This window comes from Aulonocara sp. 'chitande type north' Nkhata Bay, linkage group LG6 (assembly GCF_057382095.1).
Source record: "Aulonocara sp. 'chitande type north' Nkhata Bay isolate Kocher_YH1m ecotype deep benthic linkage group LG6, A_spYH_male_GT1.1, whole genome shotgun sequence".
In the NCBI taxonomy this organism is placed as follows: domain Eukaryota; kingdom Metazoa; phylum Chordata; class Actinopteri; order Cichliformes; family Cichlidae; genus Aulonocara; species Aulonocara sp. 'chitande type north' Nkhata Bay.
The window spans coordinates 34,931,679-34,950,753 of NC_141349.1; the positions used below are offsets into that span (position 1 = coordinate 34,931,679).

The 19,075-nt window shown below is 41.1% G+C and overlaps 1 protein-coding gene across 2 annotated transcripts in view; it reads left to right on the forward strand.

Annotated features, from left to right (window-relative positions):
• Window positions 1-19,075, forward strand: part of pkd1a (polycystic kidney disease 1a) — an 85,344-nt gene that overhangs the window by 29,058 nt on the left and 37,211 nt on the right. For both annotated transcript variants that reach the window (XM_086296555.1, XM_086296556.1), the window contains exons 9-23: window positions 1,471-1,648; window positions 3,961-4,175; window positions 5,350-5,471; window positions 5,570-5,720; window positions 6,327-6,589; window positions 6,794-7,174; window positions 7,426-7,908; window positions 8,006-8,137; window positions 8,540-8,715; window positions 9,353-9,483; window positions 10,053-12,676; window positions 14,947-15,141; window positions 15,242-15,541; window positions 15,657-16,075; window positions 17,275-17,425. In XM_086296555.1, the coding sequence (XP_086152681.1) occupies window positions 1,471-1,648; window positions 3,961-4,175; window positions 5,350-5,471; window positions 5,570-5,720; window positions 6,327-6,589; window positions 6,794-7,174; window positions 7,426-7,908; window positions 8,006-8,137; window positions 8,540-8,715; window positions 9,353-9,483; window positions 10,053-12,676; window positions 14,947-15,141; window positions 15,242-15,541; window positions 15,657-16,075; window positions 17,275-17,425 (5,921 nt within the window). The remainder of the gene's footprint in view (window positions 1-1,470; window positions 1,649-3,960; window positions 4,176-5,349; window positions 5,472-5,569; window positions 5,721-6,326; window positions 6,590-6,793; window positions 7,175-7,425; window positions 7,909-8,005; window positions 8,138-8,539; window positions 8,716-9,352; window positions 9,484-10,052; window positions 12,677-14,946; window positions 15,142-15,241; window positions 15,542-15,656; window positions 16,076-17,274; window positions 17,426-19,075) is intronic.

Here is a 19,075-nt window from a genome sequence, read left to right on the forward strand (position 1 = left end):
CTATGCATTTGTTATTCACTCACCTTCCTTTTTCGCACAGACATACCAACTTTTATATAAACTATAAACTAAATACATTCGACTGGACAAAGGTCTTGAGAAAGATCTCTTTTTTTTTATATTCTGTTTTCCAAGGGTGCCAGACATTCCTGTGCTTTAAAGTTGTCAGTAACTTTGTTACCAGCAGCCCGTCACAAGAACAAATAATTTCTCTCCATTTCTTTGCTTGAAGTTTTGAAAAATACCCAAAATAACACAGTTTGGCAGACATAGGGTTGTATTTTTGCATCATTTATCAGCCAAAAACTCTTCATTTCTGTAAAGTGTGCAGTGTGGCCTTAAAATATGAGAGGGAATTTGACAAATGGAGGCCAAAAGCAAGGCCAAAAACATGTCCACTGTAGATTAACAGTGTCTGAAAGTCACGCCCTTAAGAAATTATGAATTATGACAACATACTGCCAAAGTATTTTGTCAGATGTTGATCCAAAATCTTTGCTTAACTTTTGAGGCTGAATTCTGATTGGCTGGCGTAATTTTTCTGCATGATAATGATCCCAAACACACTGCATATTCAGTAATCGTACACCTGGATAGAAAAACATAAAAAGGAACCCGTTTCAATAAATTGCTGCACCTATCTCCCATTTCCTAGCAAATTATAAAGAAAAGCGCGGTAACGGAGGACTTTTGCACAGTACTGTCCCTCTCCTCCATTTTCCACCTTTGTTATACTCGTTCTCTTCTTCTAAGACACTCCCTTACAATTTCTCACAATGTAATATTTAACTGTTATTTGCTCATTTCACTGGTTTGTTTCTTTGAGATATTATGAGAAAGAATTTTTACAAAGTGCCAAAGAGTCTATGAAACTAATGTGATTTGCTGAAGGACAAATTCGTCATGATAGGAAAGAAATGCCAGTACTCCTTTTTCTACTGTCTCAGCCAAGGAGTGTTTGTGTTTGCACATTAGAGATGTGAGTCAGGCCCCGCGTCTTTCATCTGTCTCCCCCCTCGTGCTTTACTTTGCACCCATATATCAACATCTCTTGTGTCTACATTTTTTGCCTGTTTGTCTGAGGCTTTTAGAAACTCTTCAGGTTGCTTTTTTTTTTTTTCACTGTGAAGTCTCTAAACAAATTTTTTTACAGATTTTTATAGCTCTTTTTATATCGTAAATAACGAAGACTTTGACTGAGAGACATATTCTGCATGTTCTACAACAAATATTTGAGGCCAGTAAAAAATAAAACAAATAAACACATTCCTAATGAGAATTATTATTTGATCACACTGATTTGCAATCATATGCAACTTACTAACTTTACTGTTATTTTGTACTTCAGCATGTTTTAAGTTGGTTTTTTTTAATTATGAAATAGTAGCTGCACTTTTTTTTTTTTTTTTTCTAGAAAGAATACCTTCAGAGTATTTGTTAAACAACATTCATGTTTCTGTTCCCTTCCAGCCTCTCCTTTCTGTCCAGTAGATGCGACGCACGATCACGAGTCCTCAAGCTGTTTCCAGATCCTTCCAGGAGAGCTGAGCTGGACTGATGCTCGAAAACAGTGTTTGAACCGCGGTGGGGATCTGGCAATAGTCAGGAGTGACAAGCTGCGTAACCTGCTGGCAACCAAAGTCACGCAGTGAGTGTTTACTCTTTCTGCAAGTTTCACAAACTGAAACAGGAAAATAATTTCAGTTAATCTTTTTCCTCAAGAACTAATGTATCTGTGCATTGTTACCAAGGGAACCCTAAGAGCAGGTGTAGCAGTACAGCCTGGTCACATAAGAATTTGTTTTGTGAGCAGCAATAATTTTTTCTTCCTGTAGGGACTGTGATCAGCTGACCTGTGCAGCTACTCCAATACTCACTGCTCTTTGTGGATTTAGCTAACTGAATACACATGAAGATAAAAGTGGACTATAGACACTATAGCTATTATAAAAGGTAGAATTTACAGTATACTTAAATTTGTTTTTAGATGTTTCACAGAAACATTATTTATCAGAACATCACCACTATCTGATTTAAAGACCTTAAAATAAATGAGGATATTACATTTAAGATTTAACTTTCCAGTCTATAAAATATCTGTGTACCGGTAGGTTGTCATTCATCCAGGAATGGTAATCTAAGGAGCTTGGAAAGAAAAGCAACTGGACTTCTTTAGGTTTTTTGAAGACGTTTCACCTCTCATCTTCAGCTCAGTCTATAAAATGTCACTCTCTGAGCAGTCCTTACTGTTGAAGATAATCTCCTCTTCTTCCACCTTCCTTTCCTTCTTTTTCATACATCTCTCTCCATCTATCAGTCTCAGACCTTACTAATTTTCCCACCCTGGGAAATGTGCATTTAGCTCACAGAGTTTTCTGACAGACTGCAATAAATTGTTGAGCTGTTTGAAAAGCTCCATTTTAAATTAAAGCTTCAATTTTAAAAAACAATACTAAATCTTTGCTTGCCCCTCTTCTGTAGCCAGCTTAAGTTCAGCGACTGAAACGTCATGTCATGTGTTAAAGGTGTAAACGGGTCTTATTTCTAAGCAAGTATCTAAATCGTGTCACTGGAGGGACCGCCAGCTCACACATTTCGTCTTCCCTATTTCAGTGACAAACTCAAACAAAGCTATGGTCCAGTCTGTTTGCTGAAACGACAGCCAAAAAGTATCAAAACAGACAAAAATACTGAAAACAGATGTTAAACGTTCGATCACTGACACTCACAGAATTACATGGTTTGGAAAAGGGTGCATGCAAAATGTGTTTGTCTTTTTTCTCCCCTCCTCTGTGTGTGTGTGTGTGTTTGTGTGTTTGTGTGTGTGAACTTATCCTTATTTGACTGAATGTGACCCCTGACTTATGTGTTTTTGTTTCATTCACATTGATAGGATACACTATTTTGCTGCATGTACGTTTGTACATGTATATGAACAAAGCTCTGGATTTGGCTTTGCTTTGGTTTTGTAAAAGTATTCTGCTCTCGCACTGGTCTGAAGGCTTTCGGTGTTTTGTGTTTAAGTGTAAGAAGGTCACAAAAACACATCTGTAAAAGCACAGCTGCATTGTAACGTTAACGCCGTAGGAATCTGGGTTTTTGTGTGTGTACATTTGTGTGCTAATTTGAGTGTAGGACTCGTATACCAAAGGGGATGAGAAGAAAAAAAACTTGCTGCAGATGGAGCTTATCCCCGCCATCCTCTTCTGCTCGTGTGTTCCTCCACCCCTCTCTTATATAAGGAACTTTTTTTCTTTCTTTTTTTAGAATCTGTCTTTGTTTTGTGCGACAAAGACGTTTTCTTGTTCTTTTTCTGCCTTTGTGTAACCGCTGGTCACTCGTTCTGATGTCATTATCAAAGGTGTTTTGAAAAATCCCGAAAAGTGGGAGAAAAAAAAGAAAAGGAAAGAAAAGGAAATTGCTTTTATCCAGGTGATTTTTGGAAAATGTCAGAAAATGGCTTAAACCTGCTTCAAACAAAATGTCTAAAATGTTTGATTTGTTTCCCCCTGTCCTTAGATCACGGTGAGTATCACGCTGACTTTTCTTTTAGAGGGAAGGCCATTTTGTTTTCAGTTAACTGTGCGTAGGAGGAAGGAAAATCAAAGTGGAGAGCGGCGAGGTCCATTAATGGACACATTGAGCCAAAATCCAATTTATCTAACATAGTATCTCCGTATTATCCCACCAGGGTTCAATCAAAACCACTTTTCAGTCCTGCAAACATTGATTATTGAGAGCACAATTGGCAGACTTCATTCTCAATTATTAACAGTCAAACTCATTTACTTCTGAATGTTTTTACAACTTTTCTGTTTTTTCCTGCATTTCGTTTTTTCTCACCTTTGTTATGTGTCTTCCTGTGTGCATTCTGAAAAGATGGTGCGAGGTTCAAGTTACGTAGCTAAATGTCAATCATTCAGTGTTAATCTGTGCATTATCTATTTGTTTCTGCACCAGGGAGCGAGGTGTGTGGCTGGGCCTGACTGATATAGACACCCCTGGCAAGCTGCACTGGGTGAACGGATCAGAGATGCAGGAGGGAGAGGAGATATTTCATCCTCGCTTGACGAGCTATCGTGGCAATGTGTGCGTCGTCCTTGAAGCACGCGGTCACACCAGTCCATACCAATGCAATGCCAAGTGGCCGTATATGTGCCAGTACACTGCCGAAGGTAAGCTCACTGACATTCTGTCTCATAATCCAAATATAAAGCAGTCCACATAACTAGATTAGAGAAATGAAATGAAAACTGAGGAACAGATTTAATGCAATTTTACCCACTGCGCCTAGAATTGTATGCAAATTAAGCTTAGCCAGACGTCTCCTATTTAAATGATTTATTACCTCAGTAGAATAAAATTACCATTTGTGTCTGGGCACCAAACTCATGTGTCACTTATAGAAAGTGAAGAGCATTTAATACCCGACTCCCTCCTACCTACCTAACCACCGAGACAGCTTGTTTTTTAGGGGTCCATGTGGGCCCACAGTGGGCTGCGCACCAATGCCCATATGTGCCCTATGGTGCATTACTGCCTCTAACTGATATGGAGGTTGGAGCATACTGTCGATCAAAAATGTTGCTTATTCACAAGGTGTTTAAGAATTGGTTACCAGAGCAATGCCACACATTTGATTTGCAAGATATTCATTGTATTGTTTTCCTGACACAACCACAAAAGAGATATGTATCTCCTTCAAGGCCGGTTTACACGTTTACTTGGTATGCAAATGTGTAAACCACCAAAGTGTGGAGCTACCAACTCAAGAAAATGCTCCCTCAAATTTTGTCAAATAATTTACTTGGTCTTTGGTTGCCCATAGTAACCCCAGGGGCCCACCTAGCTGTTCTATGGGCAGCACGCAGTGGGCTTCCCTCTTGGAGGCCCAAAGGGAGAAAGTGCAGTGGGCCCCTAGTTCCACATAGGAGCCCCAAGCGCCAAAACTGTTGTGGGCCCTGTGTGGGCACATCCACTTGGGGCCCACATGGGATAAGTATGGGTTTGCCCTGCCCGCACAGGTCCAAGTTCACCCACAGCTACCCACTATGGGCACACATGGACATGTTTGCTTGGTATGCCAACTTTCAAGGTTTTTAGAGGGGGGTTTTTCTCCGTAAACTACCAGACCCCTGCATTATGCACAGGAGATGGAGAACATGCAAGCAAACATACAGACATACACTATGGTGAATTATTATTATTATTATTATTATTTTATTTTATTTTTTTTAAGTAAGCAAAGTACCTGGAAATCTAAAAAAAATTGCCTGTTGAAATCTGTTACTTCCTCTATCCTCTGTGCTTTTTTGTCACCTTGAATGCATCCTTCTTCTGCCTCTCCAGTCCGTGTTCCAGATGCCGGGATCTACATGGTTGGCATGGCTGTGTTTCCTTCCCATAATCCTTTCCACAGTGCTTCACCCTCACTCCACTCTGTTTCACAACCTCCCAGCGGTGTCATTGAGGTAAGGAGATATCTCAGCTTAATATCTTTCTTTTTTTTTTATGCGTCAGACTCATTCCAGAGTCTATTTCATTAAGCTGCTTCTGCTTTATTTCTCAGATGCTGTTGTTCCCTGCACTGAGCTTTGTTCAGGGAGGTCGTCTGTCCTCCCTGGAATTTGTCACTCAGAACCTCAGCTCACAAGTCAACGTCCGATTTCAGATATACAGACCTCACTGTCATTATCACGGCACACACCTGCTGCTCCCCAGTGAGTCACAGACACACAGAAACTCACTAATATACACTCGCCAGGTGTTAAGAAACATATAAGCCACCTGATCCCACACCTCTAGTCAGACACACTGACCAGGCTTGTCTTAAATTGTTAGGTAGGTGAATGTGAAAATAAAATTTTCATGGAGACAGAAAGTATAGTAAAACATGAAGGGAAGGAAATCAAACAAACAAGGTCATCTCAGTTCTGAGCGCTTCCTGTCTTTGATTTCAAGCCTGTGAGGTAGGGGACGAGATGGAGGAGATAAAAGGATAATGTAGTTTAGTATTAATCACACTGATGGCAAATTTAGTCTACCCCAGACGTACATGCACACACATCTTTCACTTTCCTGTTCCACAAGTGCACAGTTTTTGACTTGCTTTAACGAGATTTTCTTGTTTGATTTAGTTTCTCTCATTCAGTAATTCTTTCCTTTAATCTACATTTTTGCACTTTCATACCTATATGAGCAGCTAATGAAAAATCATTATTGTTATATAACTACCCATCTGCATATTCAATAGAATTGAAGTTGAACAACACTGCTGCATGTAAAAATTTCATTTTTAAGAGATAACACAAAGCTTCTTGTCTTAGGCTGCGGAGGCCCAGCATGTGCCCCGGTAGCTCTTTGTGTCTCAACTGACACCAAGAGCAGTGATCCATCCTCTTGCCCCCGACTACAGCAGTGGTGTCCCTTCCAGGGTCGGTGCCTGCCCCTCTCTAATCCCTGCCCACCATCTTCCTGTCCTAACTGCACCCTTGTTCAGCACCTGACAGCTGGGACATTTAGGCCCCGATACATCCTACAGGACGAGGTGGTTTTCAGTCTGCCAGCAGGATCAGCTTTACATGTGCTGGTGAGAGGATTCGCTTTTGCTTCTAATATCAGTGACTTAATTTGAGTATGTATACAATCAAAATAGATAAACAGTTAAATGATTGCTGCTGTTGTGCAATGCCTGTTAGGTCACTACTAAAACTGTGTTCAGTAAAGACATGTATTTAAAGACAAATTGGTATCTGCCTTTAACTTAAACCTTTCTGGTCCCTGTTTCTCACAGTTAAAAGACCAATTGGAGGACATTTTGGTTTCACGTGGTGATGTGATCGCTCTGCAGCATGATGCCGGTCCATCCTCCCTGCTTCACTGCCAGTCTTCCCCACAGTCACCATGGCGACAACCTGTTTTAGGTCTTGAACGATCGGAGTGGTTCTGGATCAATAACACCAGACTCCCAGCAGACAGTTCACCGGACCATGACCCTGACCTTCTGCCTGACCCGGAGCTCGACATAGAGACACTGGTGAAGACTGGCGAAGCAGGCTGGCTGGAGGAAGTGGTTTGCCCTGTCAGAGTGCTCTATATGGAACGGAGTACGACTCAGCTGCAGGGATCGCAGCTGTCTGCTGGGCTTCCTCAACCTGGAAACTACAGCCTGCTGGTAAGCCATCAACACAGCATGCATGTGAAAGATTTCTACATGCAGGTGGAGGCCACTAAAGAAGATGGAACCTGTAGTGAGGAGTTTGAAGTGTTAGAATTAGTATTTTTTTTTTTCCTATAACACCAATGTTGCAAGATACTTAGGTTTTAAACATTTGAGGAAGTTTTTGGCTGTTATCTTTTAGCACATTTATTAGAGTGGTTTGTATTTAATAGTAATAATTTAAATAAAATGCATTTACATTTCAGGTGACTTCTGTTGAACCGTCGTACTCAGTCTCTGCATCGTGCCCATTGCGGGTGGTGGCTCCACTGGGCCTGACAATCCTCCATCCCCCTGTGCAGAATGGCACCCTCTACATTCAGTCCAATGACACCCGGCTTCTACTCCGTGTGCAGTCTCGTGACCCAACAATGGTATCTTGGCATGGCAGTAATCATAGTGCCACTTTCAAGTCTGAATGTCCCCTGGATTTTTTGTCCAATCCAGCACTCTGTCAGCTGGGGGCAAACCCAGGATCTGGTGGTGTGGTTGCAGAGCCCAGCCAGTTTGCAGTGCTGGATCTTAGTCTGAAAATGGAGGAACACAAGGATCCAGTGAAGGTGGAGCTGGAAGCCCACAATAATGTAATAGAGGCCAGCCTGAAAGTGATTGTTCACCTGGAAAAGCCACTGAGAGGATTGGTGGTGCAGCCACATCCTGCACGCAGGGTACTGATGGAGTCAGTTGTGGTGAGTTATTTTGCTTATAGGCTTATTTGAATGACAGTTTTATGAAGAGATCATAATTCGTGTTTATACCCTGCATTATGCTCTGTGTCTATTGTAGAGCTACACAGCGTCAGTGCTTGAAGGCTCTAACCCCACATTTAAATGGACAGTGGATGACAAGCCCTACTTCACTTATTATAACACTGTCCTCAATGTCATCTACCAGAATGCTGCTATCTACAAACTTACAGTGAGTTTCTGTCTCATCTATGAAGTCAAACTGTTGTCACACCTGGGCTTACATATGGACACATTATGACAATTTTTAAAAAATAAATTAATATGTAAAACATCTGTTTTTGATACCACTTGCATCAGATAGGCTGTGTTCGCTCATGCACCTTTGTCATTAAGGTGTAGAAAAATTCAGAGGTGTAGTGTGTTGCAGTGAATGTGTGAAAATAGCTACAGAGAACGAAGACAGTCATCTTTTCGAATATGGAGCCAATAAATGTCTGGGAAATGAATTTTAAACTGAGAAATGAACTGTGTGATTGGTTATCAGAATAACATAGCAGTTGTCGTTGTAACAGCTTTTTATGCAGATGTGACACAAGGCTAATGTCATACTGACTATGCGCTATCTTCCCAGGTGACAGCCATGAACCATGTCAGCATGCTCACAGACCATTTCAACGTAACCGTAGACCGGCTCCAGCCCATGGTCAACCTCACAGTCAGGGGAGTGCCAAATGTGGTCCCCCAGGGCTCCACTCAGACTCTTACTGCGTCGGTGGTCATGGATATGTCAGTTTCTGCCACTTTCCGGTATGAACACCAGGGTGGATAGATGGACAGCGTTATTTACAGTGATCCCATAACTGCCCATTTCTATCTCTATTACTTTTATTATATTTTTAAGGCTGAGTGAAAAACTGTTTGTTTGTTTTCTCTATTTCTCTTATGCTTTGCTCTTCTTTTCTGTTTTTCTCTTCTTGTGTGCCATAATAGCACTGCAGCAGTCAAGTCAAAGAGAAGCCTTGGATTTATAACTGTGCGGTTAGGGAAGATTGCTGACAAGAATTTTCCCCTCTGTGCGGCTGTTTCCCCTCTACTTTTTTTTTTCTTCATTTTTTTCTTCCACTCTTTGTATCCCACCAACTTTGGAGTACTCTCTCACTTAGTTTCTCTGCACTCTCACCATTTTTGGTTCTGAGAGGCTTCCTCAGTTCCAGTTTCCACTTCGCCTCATCCAAACCCTTTATTGCATCGTCAGAAAAGATTCCCACTTTCCATCTCTCCAGTTAGTGCGCCTGTGTTTGTGTGCATGTATTGGTAGTACTCGTGTTGTCTTTATAACCTTGTTTACACATTCACTTTGTTGGTGCCGTAAACGACATAAAGAATGTTGCTTTTTTTTATTTGTAGATTTCTGATAATGTTTTTGCATTGTATCATGTTGCAGATGGTCTTTTGGTGATGGAGGATATAAGGAATTTGAATACAAGCCTCCCTACTCTTCCTCCCTCTTTTGTCAAGACTCACCTAATCAAGTCCTCCTAAGCAACAATATTACCTATAATTACTCTCAGCCAGGTAACAATAACAGCTTTGAAATAAAAAAAGCCTATTTTTGTGTGTTTTGTTTTTTTTAAGCCTGAAAGTAGATAATAGCTTACAAGTTATGATAATCAGGTTGAATAAGTTGAAGCCTCTCTCCCCTTCAGGGCTGTCTCCTTATGCATATTGGACATTTCACAGCTGTTTTGAATACATCAAAAGAAGCATGTTCTTGATTGTGCGCCTGGACCGTTACACTGCTAGTTCTTCCACTGAAGACTGTTTTTTAATTCTCAACATCAAAGTCCAATCTGTTTTACACCAACGTTATCAGACTGACTGGCAAATTTTAGGTGCATGGTGAAATTTCAGACTTAAATGCAAGAGGTCAGATTGGGACCTCTGAGCCAGCTCAGTGGAGCAAAATCCAAAACTATAACTGAAGAGCTGGAAGAGGTCCAGAAGTTAAATTTGAGCTAAATTTAAATCATGCATGTTTTTATTTGTTTGTGGACAGAGTCACAGAACTTTATGATCCAAACATGTACAGAAAATATCTTCTTTTTTCATGATTTTCCCATTCCCACCTCTTTTTTTTTTTTCAGGAATATACACCGCACTGGTATCAGTTTCCAATCGTTATGAGAACATCACTAAGAGCATCAACATGAGCGTCTACAGCATCCTCACTCATGTCAATATACAGACGGAGCCAGCACTTCTCCTCGCTGGCAAATCAGCTTTTTTTGAGGCTCACCCTTTGCCCACACCGTATGGAATTCACTATGAGTGGCACTTTGGAGATGGCTCTGTCACTCAAATAGGTCGCCGTGTGCCGCACACCTTTACAGAGTCGGGCAACTTCACTGTTTGTGTTTCAGTAAACAACACCATCAGCTCTAATAGTGCCTGTGCTGAGATGTTTGTGTATAAGGAGATTGAAGATCTAACAGCTAAAAGCACTTCTCCCACAGAGCTTCACAGTCCTACAAAGGTGTGGGCACACCTTCGTTCGGGTAACAACATCACATGGACATTCGCAATGGGTGATGGAAAAATTTATACTCAGTCTGAGCCTAACGTGTCACATACCTATACGATAGATGGTAACTATACAGTAAATGTGACTGCTATGAATGCTGTAAGCTCTGGATGGACAATCCTTCCAGTTCAGGTGTTTGTCTTCCAAGTTATAAGAATGGAGCCTTCCGGATGTGTCCGAGAGCAGACCACTGTCAACTTTCAAGCCTGGGTGTCTGGTAACGCATCAGCTCACCTTTACGAATGGAGCTTTGGGGACGGAAGTCCCAACGAGACACACTGTGGCAACCCCAGAGTCTCTCACACTTATTTGGCAAGTGGGAATTACCACCTTTCCTTGCTCCTTTCCACTGGTTTGAACAAGACCACCAAGGCCAATTTCTTCACCTGGGTGTGTGTGCAGCCAGCTTTGACCAACATCAGCCTTACCCCTGAGAAATCCCATTATGCTGTGGGAGACGAAATACAATTCTGGGTTAGAGCTGAACCTCAATTTAACTACAGTTATCAGTGGGACTTTGGTAAAGAGGAAGACCCTGTGCTCATTCATGGTTCAGGGAGTATGGTGACAGCATTTAAGAACCCAGGTCTCTACATGGTGACGGTAAATGTTTTCAATAACATCTCCAGCAGTAATGCTAGTGCTGTCATTGAGGTTCTGATGCCCATTGGACCAATTGTCATTCAGCATAATGGCACAAAGTATAATAATTTGACACTTGGAGCACCATACACTTTTATCAGTTCTTCATTGGCCTCCAATGTCACTTACACCTGGAACTTTGGAGATGGAAATCAGCTTACAGGACAGAATGTCCTTCATACCTACAACATCTCTGGAAAATACAATATCACGTTGAAAGCAGCCAACACAGTTAGTCAGAATGATACTACTTTAACAGTTATTGTGATTGCACCAATCAGTGGGTTGAGAGTCAATGCAAGCTTGGTAAAAGTCCCTCTCAACGAGTCAGTCACCTTTGAAGCCCAAATGGCAGACGGCGATCGGTTAAATGCGCGGTTCTCTTGGATACTGTGTGACCACTGTACCTCAATCCCAGGGACCTACAAGATGTATTACACCTTTCGTTCAGTTGGGACTTTCAACATCATTGTGACGGCAGAGAATGATGTAGGAACAGCACAAGCAAATATCTTCCTGTTTGTCCAACGTGAGTTGGAGGGGCTGCAGATTTTGGCAGAGGAGACTGGCAGAGAGGGAGGCACCAGATTGGATGGTTGTTGCTTCCCTACAAACCGAGGTCTCAAACTTCAAGCTGGATTAAAGGAGGGCACCAACATGACCTTTACTTGGAACATCATCAGAGAGCTAGATCCTGACAGCTCATTCAACAAAACTGGGAAAACCGTTCAACTGAATTTTCCCAAGCCTGGTCCTTGTATCATCTTACTCTGGGCAGCCAACCTTCTGGGCCAGCTCTCTATCAACAGAACCATCCGCTTTCTAGAACCAGCCGGAGATGTGCACCTTCAGATCAGCAAAAACCCAGTGGCAGTCAATGTCTCAGTAAATCTCACAGTACTGACTACAGAAGGCTCAGACCTACAGTATCGTTGGTCTGTAGATGGGCATGCTCTGCAGTGGAATATGCCCGGGAAGACCCACACCTTCAACACTATTGGGGAAAAACAAGTAACTGTTGAGGTCTTTAATGAAGTTAGCTCAAAGACTGTGTCAAAGCGTGTCAGTGTCCAGGAAGTAATTTCTGGCCTAATCTTCTCAGTCACTAATGGGACTCAGGACAGTTACATAGCAACGGGTGTCAGCATCTTTCTACAGGGGAAGGTAGTGACAGGAACCAATGTGACATGGACATGGCTGCTGGATGGAAAAACAGAAACGGGAAAGAAAACATCTGTAATTTTTCAGGAGCCAAAGATAGCCACTGTTACTTTGAATGCCACCAATGGTGTCAGCTCGCAAGTGTTTTCAAAGGAATTCTTTGTTCAGGAAAGGATTGATAAGTTGGACTTTAAGGCAAGTAAGAACGTTGTAGCAGTGAATGAAAAGGTGGACTTCATTATTTCCATGGCAGCAGGTTCGGACGTTGAACTGATTCTCAGCATCAGTGGCGATGCAACTGTTTACGCTAAGCCTAATCAGAACTACAGCCACGTATTCAGCAGGGTGGGAACATACAATGCCAATCTCACTGCTCACAACCAGGTAACGTAAAGGAAAAGGTTAGATAATGTACATTGTAAGAACAAGTCAGTTTTACTCAAGATATGAGATAAAACATATATTTAAACAGATACTAAATAAAATACTGTCACTTAGAGCTGGGCGATAGAACGATAACGATATGTATCGCGATATAACTTTTACTCGATAGAGAAATTAAGCTATCGCGATAGACCTCGCCGCTCTTGTCCTCTTTAAAAAAAAAAAAAAAAAAAGGTCAGCCAATCCAAATTAAGTAGCGCAGAGCCGAACCAATCACAGCTGCAGCGTCACGTCGCGTGACTTGTTACGTACAGCACAAGTGCCAAGCCGCACGTGTGTTTGTTTGGGAAGCAGCCAGCGGGTAATGGAGCCAGCGCGTAATGGAGGAAATGAGTGTGCCGACTAGAAAAATCAACCGAGCGTGACCGAAGGTTACAGAAGAGAAAACAGATGATGGTTCCAATGCCGGAGAGATTGTCGAACGGAAGAGCCAAAGAAGTTCCGTAGTGTGAAGGTATTTCGGCTATTTCAAGTCTGACAAAAAACAGTAGCGTGCACTGTTAATTGTGCGGAAAGCAAGTCTGGAAATACAATAAACTGGTGCATGCGTCACACTGTGCGCCACGTTATTGTTTCGGTGAAATGAATTTCTACAATACTGTTACTGTTAATTGTACTCTCTGCAGTGTTTAAATGCTTACATATACACACAGTTACTGTCCGTCCACACATACGACTCTGTTCTGCTTCTATGCCGCAGCTTTGTTTACTTTTTCCCACCGAGGCTTCTAGACTTCTGATTGGCCAACATTTCTTCACGGTTAGGAATCTAGCGCCACCTGCTGCTTTGGCATGTTCATAGCAGCGTTTTCCTTCATTTCTGCCTTTATGTGTGGACGGGATTATTTTTTAAAACGAAAACGGAAAATCTCCGTTTTCAAAAATACCCGTGTACGTGTGGACGTAGCCTCAATCTCTGACTGGAAGCGCTAATTCGTCATTCGGCTTTTGTCAGACTAAAGTAACTGTTAAAACTGTTTGAAAAGCTAAGCTATACAACAAGGAGAGATTGAGAATTTCCTTTTAGTTCTCAGTTTATTTGATATTGACAAAAGTTAGTCAGTTTTGTCTGTTCTTCTGTAAAACAAACTAAGATTTATTTTTAGAATTAATATTTTGTTTCTAAGTGGAATTGACAATTTAGTAGTTGTTTCGTTTGTTCTATTTTGAAACTTAAACGCTTTAGCGGCTGCCTTTTGTGTAGTTTGCAATATTTGCCTTTATCTATCTGAAAAAGTCTCATGTTCCTTAAGTACATCTACCCTGTCGAACTTATTATGGGAAATAAATATTTAAATAAAAACAAGCTGCTGATTATTTCACATTTTACTTGTGAGCAACGGCACATTTAAATCTTACAAATATAGTTATTTGGCTTATATCGTGATATATATCGTTATCGCCTGAAATGAAAAAAACATATCGTGATATGAAAAAATCTCATATCGCCCAGCTCTACTGTCACTTGAAATTCAGTCCCCATCATCACCTTTTTTAATGTCCCAAATGTGTTCATCTAGGAAGTATATCATATAAGTTTTCAACATAGTGCCCTTTATAGAGTCAGTGACAGCATTTTTCTGTTTTTTCATGTTTATCAGGGAGTTTTTGAATGTTTTGCGCTGCACTATAAGGGGCAAAGTAGAATAATCAAAATTACTTATGCTAACTGGACTGTAGAAACATATATCATACCAGCATTATGTTAAAACTAATACCATGTATTGATTTCATGCAGAAATAAATTATTTATAGTGCTGTCGTTCATCTCGTTAAAATGACGTTAATGCCATAACTGCATTAACGCGGCAAATCTCCGTTAGCGAGTTAGTGCGGATGGCCCTGTGCATGGGGCTGCACTGCGCTAACGCGTTAACGAGCTAACCGTGCTAACGCGTTAACGAGCTAACCGTGCTAACGCGTTAACGAGCTAACCGTGCTAACGCGTTGACGAGCTAACCGTGCTAACGCGTTAACGAGCTAACCGTGCTAACGCGTTAACGAGCTAACCGTGCTAACGCGTTGACGCCGTGCAGCCCCATGCACGGGGCGATCCGCACTAACTCGCTAACGGAGATTTGCCGCGTTAATGCAGTTATGGCGTTAACGTCATTTTAACGAGATTAACGCTGACAGCACTAATTATTTATTAAATATGTTAATCAAATCGGCACAATTCCCATATTTGTTTGCCTTGTCTCTCTGTCCAGGTCAGTTCTAAGAGAATCAATCTCCATGTTGAGGTGATGGAGCTGGTACATGGGCTCTCCATTGAAGGAATCTCAGATGCAATCGCAGTTGGTGAAAATAAAATGTTTGTGGCCAAAATATTGGCGGGCAGTTCTGTTACTTATCTGTGGACTTTTGATCTGCACCATCACAAGTCATCACATATCGGCAAAGAGGTAAACTTGGTTGCATATTAAAATTTTCATAATATCGACATAAATATCACAGTATAACAGGCAGTGGTTTGCTGTATCTCACTGAATCACATCATTCCAGGCACACTACACTCCAGAAGAACCAGGTAATTTGACCATTCACCTGAAGGTTTTCAACAGTCTGCAAGGTCAGGAAGTCACCAAGTGGATATTGGTACAGAATGTGCTGAAGTCTGCAGATCTGAATGCTGTGCCAAGGAATACTCTCATTAATAAGACGGTGAAATTTAGAGCCTACATCCTCCCCGTATCTTATCCTGTGGTGTGCTTGTGGCACTTTGGCGATGGCTCTGCTCCCATTCGTACAAACACCACAACTGTGGGATATGAGTACAGACACAAAGGACACTATCTGGTGCAAGTATGTTTCTTTGAATTCCGTTCTATCTGTATCTGTTAGAAGATACAGCATTTTTTTTTTAAAGAAATAAACCTAAGTACTGTGATTTTATGAGCTTGTTTCTGTTCCTTGGTAGGTAAACTGCAGTAACATGGTGAGCTGGGTGTTGGCGCAGGTGGAAGTAAACATCAGTGTGTTAGAGTGTGAGGAACCAGAAGTCCATGTGGTTCAAGCTCCACGCTTGTCCATCTGGCGCTTCCAACCCGCTTTGGTAGAGGCCAATGTGGATCTGAAAGGCTGCATACGCTACGGAGCTCAGTACCTCTGGCAGATTTTCTCAGGATCCTCTTGCGATAGTGAAATCATGAAGGACCAATCAGTGACCCCCGGAGCTACGATTCGTCTGCCGGTGGAGGTGGACATGCGGCGGCTGCAGCTGTCGTTGCCTAAGATGGCTTTGGCAGCAGGGAACTACACATTAGTGTTTTCTCTGTCGTATGAAGGTGTGCCTCTGAGGAAGGCTGCCTGTCTGCATTTAAGCATCGTCTCCACTAGGTCAGTAGAAAAAATAGTAACCAAGCATTCATATAAGTTTTTTCTGTGATGTCGATCCTTTTTTCATTATTTACCCTGATTTCAGCATGTGACATGTTTTCCAAACATATTATTATAATAGATTCTGTCTCTGTGAGACAGCTCTGGCTGTTAGCACAGTTGCCCCATGTACCTGCTGTGCAAATCTGTTGTTTTGAACTGTGAATCGTGCAAAGCTACTCTGGTAGAGTCCAAGAATAAATAAATACAACAGTCTATCTCAAATCAAATTTAATAACCAAATTTAAGGAAATGACTCCATTAATATTTCCTTGAATGTCTTTGTGACATTCACTGAAAACGAGTCTGTTTCCTCCCTTCACAGCATGATTGGAGAGAGGTGCTGTTGGTGTTCTGCTCACGTTGTTTCTTATGCGTTATTGATCCTACATGTTCAAATATATGAATTTCTTTCCAATTTATCCTTGAAAAGTGCAGCGATATGGTCCCTGAACATAAAATAAAAATGGTTTTGGAGGTTTTTTTTTTTTTACCCTCTTAAATTTCCCATTTTCTTCTTTCGTTCTTCTGTCTTCTAAATCAAATATGGGGATCTATTCACTGTGTTGGAGATAGGTTGGGGATAGTGGCTGGTATAAAGGAGTTTAGATGCTGTTGATGGTAGAACAGACTAAGCTGATATTTAAATGAAATAATTTGCACATCCCAGAGGAGGTTAAGAACAGAAAGGTGAGAGATGGATGGTAAAGTGATATAACAATAAAAAAGGACTTTAAAGAACAGGGACTAGAGGCTTGGAGAGCAGAGGACATTGACTATTTCACAAGAGTACTGATACTGTAATTTTAAGATGTGACTTAAACATCACAGGAAGTGACAAAGAAATGAGAACAGCAGGAAAACGTGTGACTAAGAAGAAGTAAGCTAACAGTGCAAAAATGTAAACCTAAACTGCGAAAGAAAAACTTACAGTAGAAAAAAGTACAGTACTTGCTTTACATGTAGTTCCGCACAACGTACTGTTGAGGTTTTCTTATTAGTTTCTTATTCCACATTTCTCTACTTAAGTATTTTTATATGCATTAATTGTAGAAACATAGCTCTAACTTTACTGTGTCAATGAAATGCAGAATCAGTTCAGTTCTGCATAAGAGATTGCAAGGAATTTCTTGCTTAATTTGAACCCTTTTTCTTTTTAGGCTGGTGCCGATTATAGAAGGAGGCACCTACAGGGTGTGGTCAAGAACACAAGACCTGCAGCTCAGTGCAGAAAAGTCGTATGACCCTAACATGGACCAAAGCAGACAATCACTACTCCACTACCACTGGGAATGTCAAAACACCTCAAAGGTAAGGACAGGGAGTAACTAGGTTGCTTTGGCCTGTTGTTGGTCATTCTGTTGATAACAATTGACATGTCGTGGAGCAACCTTATTGTAGCAGATAAGGTATTAGTGTCATGCATTACATTTGTGTCTAAAACGCAACTGTCCTTGCCCTGCTGGTCAGACAACAGTGTCCCGTCATGTCTCTTAGGTTTCTTTGTTTTGCCTTTTTTTTTTTTTTTTTTTTTTTTTTTAGTCTAATAAGTAAGAGTATTAGGGCTGTGCGATATGACCAAAATCTCATATCCCGATATTAAGACATCTATCGTCCGATAACGATATAAATCACAAAAATGTAACATTTTCTGTAAATTCTGTGAATCTCGGGCAGCTCGACTAGCGTGAAGTGTTTCCAGCTGCGCGTCATGTAGCTGGAGTCGAGTGTTTTAACCGATGCATGAAACGATACATTTTTAGACATAAGTTGTAACGGCCGCCGTTTTCTTTGTGAGTATTTATTACACAGCGTGCTGCGGGGAAAAGCCTGTTCTAACGTTTCAGTCTAAGGTTTATTTTTTAGCACCTGGCGGCTCTTTTTTTGCTTCTCATCCGTAAATATTCTGCATCTTTCACGTGATTCAGTTTATTTTGAAAAGTCTCAACAGGATCTTGAGCTCTATTGTTAAAAGTTTATGTGGAACAAGCGGACACGCGGTGGTTTTACCGTCGTTGTTGCTAACAACAACGCATAAAAACAAACGCTTGTCTGTCTGTAGTGTGGTTATATAAAATATAAGAGAAAGAGAGAACTTTAAGAAATTAATATGGCCACTACAGTGACCATCAAAATAATGAAAAAATATTGCCGTAAACAGTTTATTTTGCGACACCACGGAACAAACAATAGCGTAAAATGAAACCATAGATGTTTTTATATCATCATCCGATATATATCGTTATATCGAACAGCCCTAAAGAGTATTACACAAACTTTGCTCTCAGAAATTTTTATTGCAGTTTTTAAGAGTGAATTCATAAAACAGGGATTACATAACAGTCCCAAACACTGCAAATACCTTCAGGATTGGTGTGAAAAAGAGAAATTTTCTTAGGATAGGTTGTGTGCGTTGTGTTAAATTGAGTTGAGTGTATGCTGATGTGTGTGTCCATTTAGTGTTTTTCACACTTAGTGCTTTCTTGGCTGGGCGGGAACACATTCTGCCGGAGCAGCAAAAAAACCCGCAATATAAGACCCAGTGGGATGGGAGTGTCCAGAAGAGTTTGTGTGCATAGTTGTATTTCCATTTTCATGAGGACCAGTTTTAGTGAAGAACTTTTGAATGAGACAATTGAAGGTGAGGATATTTGGGCCAGGCCAGTATGTCAATATGACAAATGTTAGAGAAGTACAGGGCCAACGAGGTGATCGCAAAGATAGTTGTGCAGAGATGTACGGGTGTCCATCTGAGCACATAGGCATTTAAAGGGTTATGTAAGTGTTTAGAGATAAACTATGCATTCCACAGCTGGTGCTTTGCTCCCCACCCTGACAATTACACAGTCCACATAAACACATACACACACTCACACACAGTTGTGCAGTACTGTTGATTAAAAAAAGACACTCAGTTCAAAGACTGAAAGAGGAATTAACAAGATCCCAGGTCTTGAAGTG